Source organism: Rattus norvegicus, chromosome X, assembly GCF_021556685.1.
Source record: "Rattus norvegicus strain SHRSP/BbbUtx chromosome X, alternate assembly SHRSP_T2T, whole genome shotgun sequence".
In the NCBI taxonomy this organism is placed as follows: domain Eukaryota; kingdom Metazoa; phylum Chordata; class Mammalia; order Rodentia; family Muridae; genus Rattus; species Rattus norvegicus.
Window position 1 is genome coordinate 69374268 of NC_141554.1, and position 21686 is coordinate 69395953.

The window sequence follows — 21686 nt, forward strand, 5'->3', positions numbered from 1 at the left end:
GCTTGCTCAGCTTGCTTTCTTATAGATCCAAGGGCTACCTGCTCAGAGGTGGGGCAACCCACAATGAGCTGGCTATCTCTCAATCATTAGTTAAGACAGCACTGTAGACTTGCCTATGCTAATTAATGGAAGCAGTTTCTCAACTGATCTTCCTTTTCACAGATAACTCTACCTTGTATCAAATTAACCAAAAACAAAACAAAACAAAAAACAAAACAAATGAATAAACAACCAAAGCATTTTCCTTTTATGTATGTCTCTGTACCTAAAGTTCTTTTTCTTGTAAGGATTGTGGGTAATGGAGGCCTGACCTACTAACCTCATTTAAAACTGATTTCCTTCTTTCTAATTTGATCATGTTTCTAGATGAGGTCAGATTCTGAGCTAATGGGGGTGAAGACTTCAATATATAATATTTTGGAAGGGACACATTTGAACCAATAACAGAGAAAGGATGAAGTAATGAAAATGAAGTGAGGAAAACAAGACAGTAAATGTTGGCAAAACTGTAGAATGCTTACTTGTAAAGGAAGCTAGATTAGGTTTAGAAAAGCAGCAGTTTGGGGGAACCACAGAAGCAGGGAGAGAATTGAACATGGCATATATGGGAAGACAGATGAACAGAGAAGTTAAAGATCCAGGTGGGAGGATGAATTAAAATCTGGCATTACACAAGAAGACATGGTATTAAGAACTCTAATGAAAGAAGTAATCTTAAGTCATAAAAAGAAAACTTCTCCATCTGAGACTGGAGGGACTCATAGATGTGCATACAAACATGTTACTAGAATGGGTAATGACAGTTATAACGGATGAGAGCCTTCAGAGTGGTCATGTGAAAATTAAATTTGGTTCTCACTTTTATTGAACCGAAGAGGTTGTAGGGATTTGTGAAATACTTTTTAGGTGTGTCTGTGATAGCATTTCCAGAGAAAATTAAGGCAGGAAGATATTCTGTATGTAGACAGCAATATGCTATGTACTGTGGTTCTGAGTAAAGTGCCAAATGTCTAGTTATTACCATTCTACTTCCTGACCACTATATTGGGAGCTGCTTGTTCTATTATTCCCTGCCTATCATGATGTACTGAAACCATGACTCAAGATCAACATCTCTTCCTTTAAGTTGTTTATATTAGATATTTTGCCACAGGGACAAGAACACTTACTAATCTAGACAGTAGGAGCTGAATTCTAGAGTTAGGCTTAATAAGTTCAAATTTCAGTGTGATACATGACATTTGGAACTCTATTTTAACATCTGTCTGTGACCAACCTTCACTTCATCTATAGAATGGTTTCTTTTAGAAGATTCAGTAACTCAGTGTGTTATAAGTGCTCTACAAGTATCCACCAATTCCATTTTCTGACTTAAAATGAGACTTCGGGAGTGAGGTACAGAACAGGTCAGACTTGAAGTATGTGGTAAAAGTTTTGAGTTGTTCACCCAGGAGAACAGGATGTGGAGGTACGAAATTAAATGGCATTGGGGATATAGCTGAGACTGTGAATACATTTTTAAAAGATGCAATGTGCTCTTACTTGCCACCAATGGCCTGCCTTGCCACAAGTACTCCCATCACTGCTTCACAGAAATGGTTCAACTACCCACAGTCCTTAGCCCGATGTGACCAATGTTCTAGGCACTGGCTCCTCATCTCACTGGGGGCTATGCCAACAATGTAAAATTTGGATGCTCAAGCCTCAATGCTTCAAGGGGTAGACCTTTTAGTAGATGCTATAGTTGTTACAATGGAGCCAAGGAGAAGAGCAGTGATTATTGAACAGAGTTGGGGATGTTCCAAAATTAACAAAAGATGGGGATACTGCTGCAAAGTCAATTGATTAAAGGATATATACAAAAAAGTATCTTGGCTCAATTTGTTCAGGATGTTGCCAATAACACAAACAAAGGGACTGGGGATGGCACTACCACTATTACTGTTCTGGCCTGGTCTATTGCCAATGAGGGCTTTGAGAATGTCAGCAAAGGGGCTAATCCAGTGGAAATCCAGGGAAGTATGATGTTGACTGTTGATGCTGTAATTGTTGAACTTAAAACACAATCTAAATCTATGACAACCCCTGAGGAAATTGCTCTTCTTGCTACAATTTCTGCAAATGTAAAATGCAATGGTGAAAGCATTGGAAACATCATTTCTGATGTAACAAAAAAGGTTGGAAGAAAGGGTTGTCATGACAGGAAGGATGGAAAAGCACTGAGTGATGAATTAGAAGTTAGTGAAAGCATGAAGTTTGATAGAGGATATATTTCCATCTACCAACACATCAAAAGGTCAAAATGTGATTTCCAAGATGCCTATGTTCTTTTGAGCACAAAGAAAGTTTCCAGTCCATTGTAATTGCACTTGAAATTGCCAGTGCTTATCAGAAGTCCTTGATCATAATTGCGGAAAATGTTGATGCAGAAACCGTAAGTACACTTGCTTTGAACAGACTCAAAGTTGGTCTTCTGGTTGTAGCAGTCAAAGCTCCAAGGTTTGGGGACAAGAAGAACCGCTTACAGATATGGCTATTGCTACTGGCGGTGGAGTGTTTGGAGAAGAGGGGTTGAATCTAAATCTTGAAGATGCTAAAGCTCATCACTTAAGAAAAGTTGGAGAGGTCATTGTCACCAAAGATGATGCCGTACTTTTGAAAGGAAAAGGTGACAGAGCTCAAATTTAAAAATGGGTGCAAGAAATTACTGGAGAGCTACACATCACAATTCGTGATTATGAAAAGGGAAAGCTGAATGAGTGACCTGCTAAATTTTCAGATGGAGTAGCTGTGTTGAAGGTTGGAGAGATAAGTGATGTTGAAGTCAATAAGAAGAAAGACAGAGTAACTGATGCCCTCAGTGCTACCAGAGCTTCAGTTAAAGAAGACATTGTTCTAGTAGGGGCTGCACTCCACTTCAGTGTATGCCAGCCTTGGATTCATTAAAGCCAGCTAATGAAGATCAGAAAATACATATAGAAATTATTTAAAGAGCACTCAAAATACCTGCCATGATGTTTGATAAGAATGCAGGTGTTGAAGGATCTCTGATATTTGAGATAATACTGCAAGAGTTCCTCAGATGTTGGTTATGATGCTATACTCAGAGATTTTGTGAGCATGGAAAAGGGAATCAATAATCGATCCAACAAAGGTTGTAAGAACTGCTTTACTGGATACTGCTGGGGTGACCAAAGCTGTAGTGACAGAAATTCCTAAAGAAGAGAAGGACCCTGGAATGGGCCAAGTAGGTAGAATGGGAAGTGATTTGGGAGATGACATGTTCTGACTCCTAGAACAGTGTTTTGCCCTTATCAGTGAACTGTAACAGGAAGCTCAAGGCAGGTACCTCACCAATAACCTCAAAGACATCACTGAAGAAAATGCCTGAAGAAAAGGCTGGCTAATCACTGCATAACTGACAATTATATGTTGACAATATATAACAGTTCACTGCTGTTGTTTTCCATGCCTACAGATAGTTGATTTTGTATTTTTGAATAAAGGCATTTGTGCATTCCTGATGCTTTGTATGAGAGCCATGGACCAATGTCCTACTTTCAGCTTAAATCACTGATGCATTTCTCCTGTCCGGTTACTGTCAGAACTGTTGCTCTGTGTCACCAGATGTTCAGAAGCAGCCTTTCTGTTGAGAGTGAAAAAAATTGTGTAAAAAAGTAGAAAGGTATCCAATTATGTGACAACCTTGTCTAATAAAATTTTGTTTAAAGTTTTAAAAAAGCTGCAATCCACAAGGTATTTTGTCCGTAGCTTTCATCAATTCTGTTGAGCATCCATTGCTATAATACCAGAGGTGGTGCATTTCAAGATGATATAGCATTTAGTGGTTTTCAGATTTAGTGAACATGAGAATTACTTGACGTTATTAAATCATAAATGACCAGCGGTATAGTATTGTGATTACTTTGTGATAGTAGAGTCGAACCCATGGCCTTGTGTGTGTTAGGGAAACTTGTACCACTAGGCTACAGAAAAGTCATTGTGGTTTGTGATTTTGACTTTCATTTTCCTGACAGCTGATGATGATAACATTTATTAGGCTCTTTAGTCTTGTATCATCTTTAGTGAATCGTTCGAAATTTTGCTCATTTTAATTGGGTGGTTTGTTTTGTTTTGTTAAAATGTGAGAGGTCTTTATTATTGTATTAAAAAACAAATAAAATTTAGAAAGAGCACATGATTTAAATAAATACTTCTCCTACAAAAATATTTAAAAATTACCAGTAAATGCCAGAGGAAATTCTTAACATCATTAGACATCAGGGAACACCAAATCAGAATTTCAATAAAGTAACGGATCTCCTTTGCTAGAAGAAAATTAAGGAAAAATGTAACTATACTTTTTATGAGAATTTTGAGAAGGTTAGACTCTACATAGTGATGTTTGATGATTCTACTGCTTTGGAAATCAGATTGCCAATTCCTCCAATTATTAAAAATTGGCATTACTGTATAATTCAATAATTCCATTCTAGTTGTACACCCAAGGTAAATGAATATGTAACTTTACACAAAAGCCTGTATGATAATTAAGAGCAGCATCTTTATAATTCTGTGGATTGTACCAGAGGCTTTATACATTGTCGGAAAGTGCTTTATCGCTGAGCTAAAACTGCAGTCCTTAAAGTCAATTTTATTCATATTTCTCTCAAAGTAGAAATGCCCAAGTATCTAACCAATGATGAATTGATGAATAAAATGTAATATATCTATAAAACGTCATATACTTTCGCAATAAAAAGCAACTGAGTATGCGGCAGCATGGATAGACCATGAAAATGTCATAAAAATGAAATAATGTAGTAAGAAAAGACAATAAAACATATGATTCAACTTGTATGAAATGCTCAGAAGGAGATAGAAAACAAGTGTGTGGTTGCATTGGGGTGGTGAGTAGATTACAGTGTGACAAGAGTATAAGGATTTATTGATTGCAATGAATTGTTCTAAAATAGATCATGGTAGTAGTTACAGAATTATGTGAAAGTATGTTATTTTGAGGTGCAATATTTTATTGTTTTGTTGTTCATTTTAATTGAATTTTTATGGGCTAAAATGTAATAATTCTATCTATAAATATATAATAATTAAATTGGAGTAGTTAGATATGAGTGAATTGTGTAGTGTGTAAATCATACCTCAATACAATTATTATAGAAGGTCAATATGGGAATAATTAGAAGTTGGTTGGAAAAGGCTAGGTTAGAGGCAGGTCACTTTTCCTGTTCACCACAGTAGAGCAGTGACAATTGGTCAAACTAAACACTCCACCCAAATCTACTTTCTCCAACCGGTGAGTTTATGGGGTACTTAGAACAGTGATAGTGGTTCAGGGATTACAGACAGGAACATGGATATTTCCAAGGCAGTAGAACCAACAAACACCTCACACTAGCATAGGTGATGTCTTATCAAATTTACATTCCTGGAGCTTCCTGCATAGCTCTTTTTTTCTAAGCAGTTTTTACTGTTTATATAATCTCCCGTAGAAGCTAGCTGTGAATGTTGGAAGTATCCAGAGGTTTCCCAAGAATGTGAAGTTTGTTCAGTTTCTTAGGCTTACAAGTTTTGTTTATTTCCTGAGTTTTAAAAGGCCTCACTTCTTCCTTAAGGAGGGCGTGGTCCATTCAATTCATTACAAAGCAGACCTGTTAGTTAATAGTTTGGGTGGGTAAACAACAGTCTAAACTAGGATAAAGGTAGTTGAACTTAAAAGGACAGAGAAAACTATGAACTATAACATATGTTGTAGATGGGTAACAGGTAAGAGTCAATGGTTAAGAGCAAATGCTGCTTTTCTTGAGGTCGTTTGTAGGATTGGGAAAACCCACATGAGGCAGCTGACAACCATCTATGTGTCCGGCTTCAAGAAAGATCATGGTGCCTTCTTGTCTAAATGGCCACAAACACTAATGTGGATATGAACATACATTGAAAATGAACTTAAAAATTAAATATAGAGATAGAATCAGTGAGACTTAGTTCATTGGGTGTTGAATAGATGGATGTTAAAGTGGCAAAGAAAACACGTTTTGAGTCTTGACAAGTAAGAGAATGGTTGTGTTATTTCTGAACAGTAGAGGCACAGATTTTTTTTAAAGAGTACTACTTTTTCAAGGGAGTGAATAAAATTTATTTCCATTTTAGATTATATTTTGTCCTGAAGATAGAAAGTAGGGTGTCATACACGTTAAGATGTTCTACCATTGAACTATAACACCCAATAGAATGCTCTCTCCTATTAGGACAAAATTAATACCTAATGTTTAATTAAAATTTTGAGATGAGAACTTAGTAACAAAAGAGGTCTGGCTTGAATTATGATTTTCCAAGACATAGATCATAACATGTGACTAAAATCTTTCATAGGGTATTGAATGGAAGGGGGTAGATGAGTACAGAGCTTATGAAAACTGTTTCATTATGAGGCAGCAGCAGAAAATCAAGACGAGCACAAAAAAAGAATATAACATTATTGCTACCAAAACCAACAGCAGGACTACATTACCATGGGATTAGGCCTGAGCTTTGGGGAGTGGAGACTGAGTTGGTTTTTGTTTTCCAAGAAAGGAGAAGAACATCTAAAAGAAATGAAGTGGTGTAAGTATAAGAGATAGAAAATGATCTTGCCCGGAAACCGGGAAAGGGAATAACACTTGAAATGTATATAAGAAATACTCAAGTTAATAAAAAAAAAAAAGAAAAAAAAGAAAGAGTAGGGGAGAGCCTCGAACACATTGGCACAGGGAAAATTTTTCTGAACAAAACACCAATGTCTTATGCTCTAAAATCAATAATCAACAAATGGGACCTCATAAAATTGCAAAGCTTCCGTAAAGCAAATGACACTGTCATTAGGAAAAAATGGCAACAGATTGGGAAAAGATCGTTACCAATCCTACATCTGATAGAAGGCTAATATCTAATATATACAAAGAACTCAAGAAGTTAGACTCCAGAGAATCAAATAACCATATTAAAATGGGATACAGAGCTAAACAAATAATTCTCAACTGGGAAATATCAAATGGCTGAAAAGTAACTAAAGAAATGTTCAACATCCTTACTCATCAGGGAAATGCAAACCAAAACAACCCTGAGATTCCACCTCATACCAGTCAGAATGGCTAAGACCAAAAACTCAGATGCTGGCAAGGGTGTAGAGAAAGAAAAACACCCATCCTTTGTATATAACAATGATATACATGGTTAGGGTTGAGAAACTCTGAAGGCAAAAAATTTAAAAAGTTTAGTATAAAGTAGATAGTTACTACACACTGTATATGCAGATCTTGGCCCCAATTCAGAGTTATTTAATTCCTGATGTCTTCTTTTTCTCAAGGGGGAAAAATGAAGGCTTATATTTGCTTGCCAATAGTGATCAGGTCTTTCTCCATATATACTTAGCTGTTGAAATAAAGTTTGTGCATGAATTTACCTTTAATCTATATACTACTCTGAGGAAATAATATTGCATTCCTTCTCTAAAGGCCCAAGCAGTATATAAGCATAATTAAATATATTATTTGTATTTGGTTGCTCTGAATCAACTCTTGACACAAAACACTGTTCAATTTCAATTACAAATTGTATTAAAGGAAATTGAATAAGGTCAAAAAAAAGAAAGAAAGAAAGAAAGAAAAGGATCTTAAGGGTACTGAGACTCACCCACAGTAGCCTTGAAGGGAGATCTAGAAATTGAAAGAAATGACTTACTTGGTCCAATTAGACATTCTTTACTATTCTTCTTAGGTGAAGTACTTACTTACCAGTGGAACATTCCAGAAAGATCTGGTCCTGGTCCCAGTGACTCTGCTTGTGTTTCCTGGATTTATTATTCTGCAGTGGATCCCATAAAGGTAAAGAAAAAAAATATAGAAAGATCTCGGAATTGGGCAAATTACCTGGAAAAATAACAACTACAAAAGATGTGGTTAAAAACAAACAGCTCTGTAATGCCTTATTTTAATAGTCAGGAAGAGGAATGAAGGTAGTGGGTCATACCACATACTTGGCATGAGGATTTTCTGTCTTGTCTCATCTTTCTGGATCTTGTAAAGTAGTATGTACTCATATTTTTCAAAAATGGGATAGTTGACAGGAAATTAGGACTCTAGCCATAAATTTGACTCTAGAGTATCTTTGGAATAGCTGGAATAAGTCATGCTGCCTCTGTTTCTTAATCTGGAAAGTGAATGTTGTCTATGTAGCTGTTAATCACAAGTCATCAGCAGTATATTGTGTCTGCTATATTATGGGTAATTTTCTTGGTGTTATGGATGATCCAAATGTAAAATACCCTACCTACTTTTAAGTGTCTGGTCTAGTTGAGCAAAAGAGAAGTAGAAAGTATATCAGAATGGAAGCTACCTGTAATCTGGACTTTGGAATCTAAATAAGAGTATGCTGGAGTATGTTGCAAGGAGGGCATTACAGGCATAGGAAACTATCTCAACAGGTATCAGGTTGGTATATTTAATAATGAATGAATAATTCAATCTAGCTAAAGCATAACACCACCTCTCAACTATGCCTTAAATGATTGTTAGAATGAATTCAGATAGCAGAATAAGATAGCTAAGAGTTAAGGCATTTATGATGACGTGCTAAGGGGCTTATAGTCTGCTTATTTGTGGCCCCAATCCCTATAGAATACTACCATCCAGGAATAATCTCAAGTCTTTCTCCCCTTTCTTGTTTCTTTAGGACATGTATAGTGGCCTGGTAGGACCCTTAGTCATCTGCCGAAATGGTATCTTGGAACCCAATGGAGGCCGGAATGATATGGACCGGGAATTTGCCTTGTTGTTTTTGATCTTTGATGAAAACCAATCATGGTATCTGAAAGAGAATATTGCAACATATGGACCCCAAGAGACAAGTCATGTTAACTTGCAGGATGCAACTTTCCTGGAGAGCAATAAAATGCATGGTCTGTAGAAAAGAAGCTACTGCTATTTCAAAGTAGTTCTCACTGGTTTCATGAGATGATGTGCTATGTTCATCTCTATCTATGGGTGCATACTTCTGGAAAAGATTAGAAAGTTGGACAGTTGAATGGAAATGATTTAGAAACAAACCATTATTGTTCTACATATATGTATTTGCAAAATAGATACATGGTCCAGATTAGATGAGGTGCCCAGAAAAGAAGGAAGCTAACACTTTAAAGTTATTCTCTCTCTCTCTCTCTCTCTCTCTCTCTCTCTCTCTCTCTCTCTCTCTCTCACACACACACACACACACACACACACACACACACACACACCCCTCACCACCACCACCACACATACAGAAATTTTTTTAACATTACTAGATAAGGGAAGATGAATATTTATAACCTTCTATATAACTAGCCACCTGGTAAAAATAATAAACCTGATAAAAATAACAGCCCCTGTTTCAAAATTCTGGGTTTATTTTTCCCTCAAAAGCATGTTATTTAAACACCAGATTAAATTCTGGATCTGTTTTGCCAATATAGACAAATGAATGACAACTTGTCATTCTTTACTACTTTTAAAGAGAAATTTAAATTTACATGGAGTAGCTGGAGAAGACAGCCACAGAGAGAAGCACGTGGAGCTATATTACATGCAATAAGGACCTTTTGATTCTTGAATGGCTTTGGGGGTGGGAGAATTACATCATCAAAGCCTTCCTTGGCTCTAGACATCTGGTAGCTTTTCACAAAAAAGAGGAAGTCTCAAGTAAGAGGGAGAGCTTAAGTGCAGTGGAATGTAGGAAGTAACCTCTCCCCGGCACTTCTTGCCCAAGATTTCTTTGATCTGAGAGTAGGGTGCAGCTTTGATAATGACGCTAATGGAACTCAAAAGTAGTATCCCATTGTCCTATAGGTTTTATCTATTTCTCCTTGATGGAAACATGAGTGATTCACACTAGAACAGATGATTCACAACTTTACAAAGTGAACTTTTTTTAGTTTCTGTCAAATCAAGGAAATAAATGGGCTAGAACAAAGGAAATGAGGGTACAGTTAGGTCCTCCCAATTCAGGATTTAGCTAATGCCCACGTTCATCTATTCAGGTGTCCATTTGTCCAAACTTTAGATATCACTCTACCTAGATAGTGAAATAGCAGCTATATTTGAACATTTTCTGAGCATTAGTACTATAAGTACAAAGAAAAATAATGCTGTTAGTCTGAGGGGACAAAAAACCAATATTCTACCTCCTCCTCTACACTTCTGAACCAACTGAGAAAAATAAATGGTTAAGGTAAAATATGAGCCTTATTACTGAGAATGCTAATTGGAAAACTGAATTTCATTCTGTAACTAAATATGATTGCTGATACTTTCCTTGCAATGGATAATCTTTTTTAAATTGTCATTGACATCAATGGACAACAGAATTTCTCCACATTAAGAGAGGCAGAATCTTACCCAGAACCAATTAGTGAACCAATTTGCACCCTTTTCTATGATCAAAGAGATAAAATATCTAGAAGTGGCCGAGCTGAACAATTTCAGTCATTTTTTTTAAAAACTCAAATCCCTAATTTAATGTTGATAGACATAGAGAAACACTGTTGTTATTCCTTCCATTCTTTTCTCCCTTGAAGAGTAGAGTAGGAATCATCTCATACCTATGAGAAATTGAGATATGGGAGGAAATTGTTTTGGGTAAAATCGTACCAATATGAGTTAGGGTAACAACGAATAGGTCAGTGTCTTTCAAAGTCAGCATAGGATGTGACTTTGGAAGAGAACGTGTTACTCAAGCAATGCATTTGTAATCTGAGTTATCTGCCTGTGGCTCCATAAATGCTCAAGGAAGCTACAGCATTGCGCTATATAAATTTATTTCCTGCTTATTAGTAACCTAAGACAAGTTGGCAACATAAGCTTTCACACCTTAAAGATAAATAAACCTGGAAGTCAGATTTTGGAGAGTTCTAATGAATCATGCTGAGGAGTATTGGAGGAGTTCAAAGGGGGAAGGTGATATAAGAAATTGAGGTTACACAGAGGAAATCAGAAAAGTTTTCATGAGGGAGGCAAAGTTTTAAAGAGAAATAATAAGGAAGCAATATTTATGAGAGGGACGCTCCGAAGCCTAAAGATACAAATAATGTGAATAGACTGTGTGGATGATGGTGAAAGAAAAACCAATCACACTAATTGGAATCAATGCTGTTGGTGGTAGGAGGTGAATCTGAGAAGGTGATGTGGAGGTGTATTTTAAATGATCCTATTGGCTGACCGGTAGAGCCATGGGGTTGTTGTTTGTTGTCATTACAATTATGTTTTTAGCTTCAGAATAGCATGGTTCAAATAACTGCTCAGAGAAAGAGAGAAATCTGATATCATTACTGTTGAAGATACATTGAAGAGAGATAGGGAGCAAATTAGTACCCTATTGCTGTCATCAGAAATGATAGAACCTAGGGCAATAGAAAAGTTTACATAAAAGGAAAGATGTGAGACATTTTCTTCTTTTACAGCCATCAATGGGAAACTCTATGCTAACCTCAGGGGTCTTACTGTATACCAAGGAGAACGAGTAGCGTGGTACATGCTAGCCATGGGCCAAGATACTGACATTCACACTGTGCACTTTCATGCAGAGAGTTTCCTCTATCAGGTGAGCTTAAAATATGGTTGAGCCCCTCTGGTTTAATTGAAAGAATGCCTTAAGAGCCATTGCAGGAAGTAATGACAATGTAGAAGGTAATAGTTAAAGAGTATGAAAGTCTACGGAAAAACTCAGAGAAACTAGGTTTGAATCATTTAAAAAAACAGATAACATTGTTTTCATGTGTGGCATGTTATGAAAAAGTAGGACAAAAGAGGTCTGCTGTTTTAATTTGCATGACTGGATTCTAGGAGAAATAAATAAAATGGACCCTTGAAGTTTCTCCTTGCTACAGACATTTTGTCTTAGGAACCTAAAATGGACATCAGAGACTTTTAGCTCCTATAAGCTGTAAATCGGTTCCTATAATTTTCAGTTCTTCTCCACATCCCTATCTTTCTTGCAGAATGGGCACAGTTACAGGGCAGATGTGGTGGATCTCTTCCCAGGAACATTTGAAGTTGTGGAGATGGTAGCCAGCAACCCTGGAGCATGGCTGATGCACTGCCACGTTACTGACCATGTTCATGCTGGCATGGAGACCATCTTTACTGTGTTGTCTCATGAAGGTAAGATCCAAATCCCCTACGTGTGTCCTTTTCTTTTTTTTTTTTTTGATTTTTTTTATTAACTTGAGTATTTCTTATATACATTTCGACGTGTGTCCTTTTCTAACCTTTTGTGTAACCTGTAGAAACCAACTGATAGTGAAGAACCGCTTGAACTTCTTCCGCTGGCCCCAAAGAACCAGGTTTTCTCATAGAGCAGGGTTCCTTAGGCATTTCCCTAAGCTGCATTTCTCATCCTCTGTTGCAATGTCATAAACTCACATTGGGTGACACAGCCTGAAACCAGGAGGGCTTTGTACTTGTGTAGGTTTACCATGATTTGATGAATATATAATTTATTTGCAAATGCACCACTTAAAGTGTAATAGAATTACTATTTCAAGGAAATTGGTAATGAATCTTTCTTTGATGCAGTCATTTTCGAAAAAGACAAATGTGTAGGGCTGGAAAGATGGTTGATTCGGTATCAGTGCTTGCAAGCATGCATGAGAACCTAAGTTTGCAGCCACATAATAAAAACAGTATGATCATAGGTCCTGTAACCCAAGAGCTACAGGGTTGCTGCACAGTGAAGACAGGGAGATTTCAGGAGCTCAATGGCCAGCCAGCTAGGTCAAACAGCAAGTTTTGGGTTCAGTGGGATACTCTGTCAAACAAAGTTAGAAAGCACTAGAGGAAAACATCTAGTGTCATCTTCTAACCTTTGAATGCATGGGCATGAACACATATACAGACCCAAACAAAAGTGAGCATAGATGCAAACACACCACACACACACACACACACACACACACACACGCACGCACACACACACACACACACACACACACACACACACACACACACACACACACACTAAAAATAAAATAAGTACATAAAAATAAAAATCCCGGGGTTGGGAATTTAGCTCAGTGGTAGAGCGCTTGCCTAGCAAGCGCAAGACCCTGGGTTCGGTCCCCAGCTCCGAAAAAAAAAAAACAAACAAATAAATAAATAAAAATCCCAAATATTTACAAGTCAGCCGATTGTAGCAGTACATGTCAGAGATGCCCAGAGACCCCAATAGTAAACTCCTAAGGATTATACCCAGGTAAAAGATGGACTGCTGCAGGAGACAAAGGCTACCCAGATGTGACCGTTCCCTTCCTGACAGCATTTCATTTGCACACTAGCCATGAGAACCACGTTCTCACTCCCTTCTTTACTAGGAGCCAAGTACCACTTGCACTGTTCTTCCAGTATGCGAGACCTGCTGGATGCACTATGCAGAGATCACGGAATTTGGAGCACACACTGTCCAGTCTCTTCCTACTCCAAAGCAATGATAGAACACCCACAATTCTACCAATATCTTCTACTTCCTTTTTGTCTCTCTCCAGCCTCCCTTCTTTCCTCTCCCTTCCCAAGGTCGGGCTGGGGGTCATGAATCTCTTGTTTCTTTCTTGTATTTTTTCACTGTTGATATTGAAACTAGGGCCTCACATGTGTTAAACACATGCTCAGATCCGAGTGAGTGGAGGTTGTAAATTGCAATTCTTAGGAATTATCTGTCTAAATTAAATGTTAAATGTGTCAATCCTCTTCTACATAAACTGTGTCCAGCAACCAGCACTATACTCTCTTCCAAGAAATTATGTAGGGTTTTATTGAACCAGCACATATTTTTTACTTTGTTTTACCTTTGAGATTATAATTACAACATTTCTCCCTTCCCATTCCTCCCTCTAAACCCATGCATATAATCCTCCTTGCTCTCTTTCAAATTCACAACCTCTTTTCCAATATTATTCCATACATGTATGTATATTTATATATACATATATTTTCTTAATTATAATCTGCTCAATCCATATAATGTTACTTGTGTGTATGGTTGTTTGGTACACACACACACACACACATACACACATATACATACATACATACATACACACACACACATATATATATATATATACATACATACACACATATACATATATCATACTGCTTAGGAAAATATTGGAATTAGAGTAAGTATTGACTCTATCCAAAGACAAAAATGGGGAAGATACCACTGGTCATTCAAACAGATGTCGAAATTAGAGAATAAAATCTGCTCTTCATTTAATGGAAGAAGATAAAATGATAATATATGATTTCTTATATTACTAAATTTTTTCTTTGCCATACCATAATATTGCTTCTGATGCTTTCACTTATTACTCTGATACAATTCCCCAGAACCCAGATGTCATTTTCTATCAGTCCATAGACCAGGAGACATACTATCATGGTGCTATAGGGCCAAGAGAGTAGGACCTCTTCTTACATTATAATACATTATCCTCATACAGGAGCCACTGATATGTATTATCAGAGTACCTCAAATTACCCTTTGAGAATATCTAACCCATAACTCATAAACTGTGGATTTATTTGTTTATTCAATATGAATTCATTCCATTTTGCACTGACTCTACATATGCTAACAGGACAATGTGTTGGGCTGTGGGTCTCTACGTTCCCATATGCTAAATAAGGAAACTTCTCTGATGATGGCTGAGCAAAATAATGATCTATGTGTACATCAGGAGATCATTAAGAGTCATTTTATCACCCTGTGTTTTGTTTTGTTTTGTTTGCTTTGTTTTAGATGTTTTCCCCTTAGGTCCCTGAGCCATCTAGTCTCTGGTTCTTGGTCACCCAAGCAGTACTTGGCATAGGTTCTATCTTGTATAGCGGGCTTTAAGTCAAATCAGGTAATGATTGGTTTCTCCCACAAGCTTTGTGCCGCCTTTGCCCTGCACATCTTGCAGGTAGTACACCCTTGAAGACCAAAGTCTCTGTGACTGGGTTTGTGTTTACGGTTCTTTTCTGAGCGTACACAGAATATGTTCTTGTGCCAAAGATGCTAGAACTTAGAGGTGGAGGTTATTATGTAGTCACAAGCTTGACTTCTTCATGTTCAATGAGTTGTGCAGGTGTTGTCTTCAGCAATGGGTTTTGCTGTCTATTTGCAACCTACAGTCTTAGTAACAGCCTAGGTTGTTTGAGCCTTACAATGGAGCCCCTTTGGCCAGCTCAATTAGATGTAGCCCAATCCTGGTACTGGAAGCTTTGTTTGGTGACAAGATATCGCCAGTTTGGGACTCTGCCTTCCCATTATTTGCCAAATTCATTTAGATCACCTTCTTATATGTGTATAGTTTAGAAAGTTTCTACTGTGTTAGGTTTTTATACTCCCCTCTAAATACCCCTTAATTTTAGTTGTTTCTCCTTGTATTCTCTTCCACAATTCCCTCTCCTCTTTCTCCACTTGATCCTCCCGTTAGAGCCCACATCCTTGTCAATTCATAATTATCTTTTCTACTTCCCTTTCCTAATGATGTCTATCTGTTTATACCTACCCTCTGTTGTGTCTATGAATTATAGCTTCATTATCATTGACTTAACAACTAATATGCACATCTAAGCAGGTATATATGACATTTGTCTTTCTGGCTCTGAGGTACCTCATTCAGGAGTATTTTTTCTAGTTCCATTTATTTGCCTTGGAATTTAATGATGTCATTTTTTTAACAGCTAAATAACACACCATTGTGTAAATTCACCACATTTTCTTTATCCATTCTTCTTATGAGGTACCTCTAGCTTGTTTCCAACTTCTAAAAACCCTAATTCTTGGACAGAGTTCCTGATGAAGCTATGAGGTATATGAATCAGATTTAAGATGAAGGATTAGTACAATGCTGGAGGAAGATAATCTTTCTGTTGTGAATAAGAGAGAAGACAGAAAAAAGGATCTGTGTGTAGCTTTAGAAGAAGGTCTTAACAGTAAGATTTTATGCTATACAGTCCCTTGATTCCTCTGTGGTACAGTGTATAGAGTCATATGCTGAAGTAGAACTATTTGAAAAATAAATGGGAGGAGTGTTAGGATAGTTCCTTTGGGATTGGAAATAAAGTTATTGTCTTATAGCTTTGAGGGCTTAGTTAAAGTTGGACAGAGAATACAAGTCCTTATATGAGAATGCCTTTATTTCCGGTGGTATTTAGAATATTAGGTAGAATATTAGCAAGTACAGTTGCTGTGGTTCTATATGTTAGTGTTTGAAATGATCAACCATAGATTCTAATATGGTCGAGAAGATATGGATGAAATGGGTAGGTTGGGAAAGTCAAACGATTTAGGAATTAAATATCTAATGATGGAAGAATAAAACAAAATAATAAGTATTAAAATTAGTCCTTTGTTAGATTTTGGATTACTGATGTGATTCAGGTCTAGATCTCCAATCTAATATGACCATTATTGACTATGACTATTAAAACTGGAGTGGATATGCAAGGGATTAGAATAAAGAATTCCAGCTGGGGAAATTGACAAAGACTGTACTAATAACCAAAGACTTCCATGGATGAACATAACTAGAGAAACAAGAAATGCTTTTAGTTTTCCTATTTAGTTAATGTTATCTTGAAATTAAAACCATCTTTACTTAAATGGCAAGAAACAACATTGAATAGCCAATACCTCAGAAAAGAGTTCACCCTCATTAAAAAGTGAAAGGAAGAATTTTTTGATATAGGACTTAATATGCATAGAAGTATATTTAGCAGAGAGCTGGGGCTTTCTGAAGGGAAATTGAGAAATGATGGAAGAGAAACAGTTTAATATTCAATTAAATGGTGATAAAGAAAGTGACAAGAATCATAGAAATCAAGGCAGAGGGGAGGGGTAACATAGTTTGGCTTCCTAGTTCTATGTACTTGTCCTCATTTCCTGTGATCACTCAAAATGAAATTAACATTTTAATATCGATTCTTACTGATTAAATTTCTTATCTGACTGTTTCATGCATGTTTATTAATATATTCTGATTACTCTCTCCCCATTATCTACCTCTTTCCCTACCACCCACCTGCAATCAGTTCCTTTCTCATTTTCATGACTTTATGCTGGTTTTGTGACATTCAGTTTAATCAGAGCTGTCTGTATGACCATTGGATTGGAACTATTTGTTGGAGCCTGGTGAGATCATCAGTGGGTACTTAACTGAAGACAATGGTCCTCACTTTCCTTGAATCTATTTGTAGCAAATTCCAGCCATGAGGGGTAGAGACCTCTGAGCCCTTCACCAACTCTGCTTGACTGTTGACAGTGTCATTCTTATGCAGACTCATTATAGACATCCACACCTGCACTGAGTTTGTGATTGCAATGACAAGATTTGTCTTGCTCACAAAATGACATTTTGCAGCTCTTCTCCATATATTTCCAGCTCTTGCATTCTTTGTGACACATCTTCCACAGTGTTCCCCAAGACTTATAGTAGATATTATAAATATTCTGTTTAGGGATGAGAACCCGGTGCAGCCATAGGCGTTGGCTTTCATAATTGTTCACAAGAAAAAGATTCTTCTTTCATTAAAGCTGAAAGTATGTCTCTAAGGATAAATGTAACTATGTAGGAGGTGACTTGATGCAATGTTAATTTGCTAAACAATAGTGTTTGGTACCCCCTACCACACCACACAGGACTTATGATCTATCTGCCCTGCTGCTGTTTTTAAAACCTAGGTTTAAAGTATGTGAGGCATGGATTTCCTTTCTTTCTTAGAGCAGATTTCAAATCTAATCAGAGAGACCTTAATGAAGTAGCAAATTCAAAAAGAGAAATTGCTTTAAGTAATGTAAATATCCCATACAAATTCTATAGGTTGATACAAAGAATAATAGCATCTACCTTCTGTCTTTTTCCCACAGAACATTTCAGTACTATGACCACCATTACTAAAGAGATTGGAAAAGGTATGTAAGGTGTATATACACTGGGAAGTTAGAGAGAGAGAGAGAGAGAGAGAGAGAGAGAGAGAGAGAGAGAGAGAGAGAGAGAGAGAGAGAGAGAGTTTTTTTTTTTTGTGTGTGTGTGTGTGTGTGTGTGTGTGTGTGTGTGTAGTTTGTGATACTTCTAGCATGACTAAAGTTGGGCACCATAATATAACACCTTAAGTGTTCTGTAAGATGTCAGAGGCAATGAAGTATGTACCCTCAATATGGTTATTCATCTCATGTCTTCCCTATAACCTTTGAATTTGGAGCAACAACCACATCATAAGGTACAAAGCTGTGCTCATATCATAGCTCACAATCTATTTTATGAGGGAGATGAAAAATCCAAATTGTGTTGTGTTAGACTTGAAAGAGTTATAGCAGAAACAAGGATTTCTACATGCACAATTTAAGACTAGAACAAATACTGGACATCCTTCAATAACTACTTCTATTCTTTTCTCCTTTTATCTATGGAATACCAAGCAATTTAAACTTGAGAGCCATTCATGTTTTTTCTCTTTGAGAAAATAAGGATGCTTTTCCTATAAAACCTAGGTCAAAATTATGCTTTCATTCTTTGCTCCATTTGTGCCTTTTACCAGGAAAGATTCAGAAAATTGTGTGAGGTACAAGGACTATTAGACACAGGCATGCTATCATGTCTGATAGCCCCAGACTTGAGAAATGAAGCAGAAGAACCATAGGTTCTGGAGAAGCCTAGACTCATAGTGAGGCTGTGTCCCAAAGGAAAAGAAAAACAAACACACATGAAATGCACACTAAAGAATATCAGTTTACTCTGGAGGTTTTCAGCTCTACTGAAAACCAACTTCTCATTAGTAAAGTCCCAGTGATCTACTTAAATTTCTCATAAATTGTTAATCATGGACTGGGATAGATTTTGGAGAGGTTAGAGAAAGGTAAGGTAAATTTGAAAGGGCAGTACTTAGATTACATTTTCTTCAACTCAAGTAACTTAATGTCATATATACATGTGCATGTGTGTGTTATAAATATATGTGTGTATATATAATACATCAGTGTATCAGTTATTAAATATGTGTGTATGGAAACACACATTATGTATATATACATGTACATATATATATATTTGTGCATGTGAATATATTCTGTACATATGTGTATGCACATACATGCATATTATGTGTGTATTGTTCATAAACTCTCACTGAAGAAAAAACTGTCAAATGTATTGTTTAATAAAACTCACTAATTTTCTAAATTCGAAGTTTCTTCAGGGTCACAAGAGAAACAAATGCCAGAATGTAAACTCAGAAGCAGAATGCTTTTTTGTTCTATTTGAACTCATTACTTTGCAGCTTTTTCCAGCTCTGTGAAAACATTTATTCATCCAATGCATTCATCAAACAAGTGTCAATTACCAGGGGTACAAAAACAAATAAGGCATAATTGCTGCTTTCCAGTGCCTAAAAATGGAATGAGCCACAAAAACAATAATTGTGATGCTAGATGCTGTGCACAGAAAGGGTAAACAGCGATCTTATCTTGTAATTATTGTATATTTGCTATTTACCAGGTGCCATGGTAAATATCCCATACATACTATTAGCTCACTTAAACTTGGTAATAATCTCCTTTGTCGTCATTATCTTTGTTTTACAAAAAGAATAAACTAAGATTCATTAGGGATTCAGGTACTTAGCCCCAGGTCACGGACTAGATAAACTATAGGTTCAGAAAGAATACAGGCAATTTGGAAACCTAGAGGAAGGTACTATTAATTGTATAAATGAATTGCACTTGGAGCTGGAAAGGTGAGAAAAAGGAGAAAGTTATTCAGGCAAAGAAAGAAGCATGAATAAAGGCATAACCTATAAATATAACATTATTTATGGGGAATAAAGATTATGTTTCTGTGGTTGAATAATAGTGGGCAAGACAAGAAGGGTAGTTTAGAGCCTGACTGAGATGGGTGGAATGCATGACTTCAAATTGTGTACTAGCCCTGTAGATGTTTTGAAGACAGTGGAATGTTTACATGACAGAAACTATCACAACCATCAGGAAAAGTCAATATGAAATTACTATTAACATGATTCACAAAGGTGGGATTCCAGACAGCAGGGTGGTAAGCTGTCATAGTTTAATGGTTAAAATGAGCACTAATAAGCTGGATTGACTCAATGTTCTTCACAAACTTTCACTTATTTTTCTTAGCTCTACCCCCTGAGTTCATGAAAACCAAGTCTAACTATTTATTATTATTATTATTATTAATTTATTCTTTTATGTAGCACATGATTTTAAGTATTCTTCAGTAACCTTTAGGTCTTCCCATCAGCAAACAGAATAGGTACATGACTGATTGTTAAGGAGTACTTCCAGCTGCGAGATTATAATTATCTGATTATGAATTTGCAATCTATCTTAATCAGTTCGTGTTTTGAAGGATCAAGACAGGTCTCCTGTCCTATTTTCATGGACTTGTTTTTCTTAGGAGATGTCTGCATAAGATAACCTCATGTATGGGTACCCTTTTCTCTTCCTCTATTTCAGCTGTGATTCTGCAGAACATTGGAGAAGGCAATGTGAAGATGCTGGGCATGAATATTCCCGTAAAGAACGTTGAGATTTTGTCTTCTGCTTTGATTGCCATATGTGTGGTTCTACTGCTCATTGCTCTGGCCCTTGGTGGTGTAGTCTGGTACCAGCATCGACAAAGAAAGCTTCGTCGCAACAGGAGGTCCATTCTTGATGATAGCTTCAAGCTTCTGTCTCTCAAGCAGTAAGAGCTGAAGCCTGAAAATATCTTCAGAACACATCTGAGATGTATCCCATGTTCCCAGAGAGCTATGTAATCTACTCTTTTGTCAAAGGGGTAGAGGTAGTGGAAAGGCAGAGGATGGAATCAGAATTATCTGGGCGTTTCCTTATTTATTTACATGGGATCCATAGGTTCTCACTTTTTCTTTAATTTCCGTACAACTTGAGAATTAGGTAAGTTCCTTTGTATACAAATTTCAGCAGTTAGCATATGCCATCCTTCAGTACTGCAAAGTACAGAAATTCCTAGAACATAATCATTCTCACAAAATAGATACCAAGAAAAAACTATCTAATTAGGTTTCTAATTCCAGGACCTAGATAAACAAGTACACTTTTAATTGAGGCCAAATGATGAGCCACAAAGGTAACCCAGAACTAAATAAAGGACAAAGAACATAAGCATAATACAAAATGAGAGGTAGGGTGGGTAGTAGGATTCCAGATTTTAGCTTAATTGTCTTTGACAATGGACTATTGGAGAAATGAATGAATGGGTTGTGGTTGTCATGAGTACCTAGAACCCCTGGAACCAGAAGCACCTGTAAAAGAGTCCTTCATGTTTTTACGCAGTGGTACTGAAGAGAATTTTGAGTGTCCTCTCCATGTTCGAAATAGCAAATCTTGTTCACTAAAATACTTATTAAAAGATTGAAATACTGAATTTGGTGATTTTGATGATTCCTGTGGCTACTTGGATGTGAGATTACATTTGAAACGGAAGAATTTCAGGGGTCTGGGGAAGGATATTATAGATCTATATAACCCTTGTAGTTTCTGGAGACTTGTGTGCTGTCTCAAAGTAAACATCTATGTCAGCGTGGTAACATCCTAGAAGACAAGTTCTGTGGCTGCTAAAAATTTTTGGAATGACA

The 21686-nt window shown here is 36.8% G+C and overlaps 1 protein-coding gene and 1 pseudogene across 19 annotated transcripts in view; both read left to right on the plus strand.

The window, feature by feature from the left end:
• Window positions 1-21475, plus strand: part of Heph (hephaestin) — a 246995-nt gene extending 225520 nt beyond the window's left edge. For all 19 annotated transcript variants that reach the window (XM_087598985.1, XM_087598988.1, XM_087598984.1 and 16 more), the window contains 6 exons: window positions 7774-7880; window positions 8728-8953; window positions 11489-11628; window positions 12026-12188; window positions 17938-17982; window positions 20545-21475. In XM_087598985.1, coding sequence (XP_087455111.1) covers window positions 7774-7880; window positions 8728-8953; window positions 11489-11628; window positions 12026-12188; window positions 17938-17982; window positions 20545-20777 — 914 coding nt within the window. In that variant the 3' untranslated portion in view covers window positions 20778-21475. The remainder of the gene's footprint in view (window positions 1-7773; window positions 7881-8727; window positions 8954-11488; window positions 11629-12025; window positions 12189-17937; window positions 17983-20544) is intronic.
• LOC147998249 (60 kDa heat shock protein, mitochondrial pseudogene) lies at window positions 1507-3374 on the plus strand (annotated as a pseudogene).
• Window positions 21476-21686: the final 211 nt, after the last annotated feature.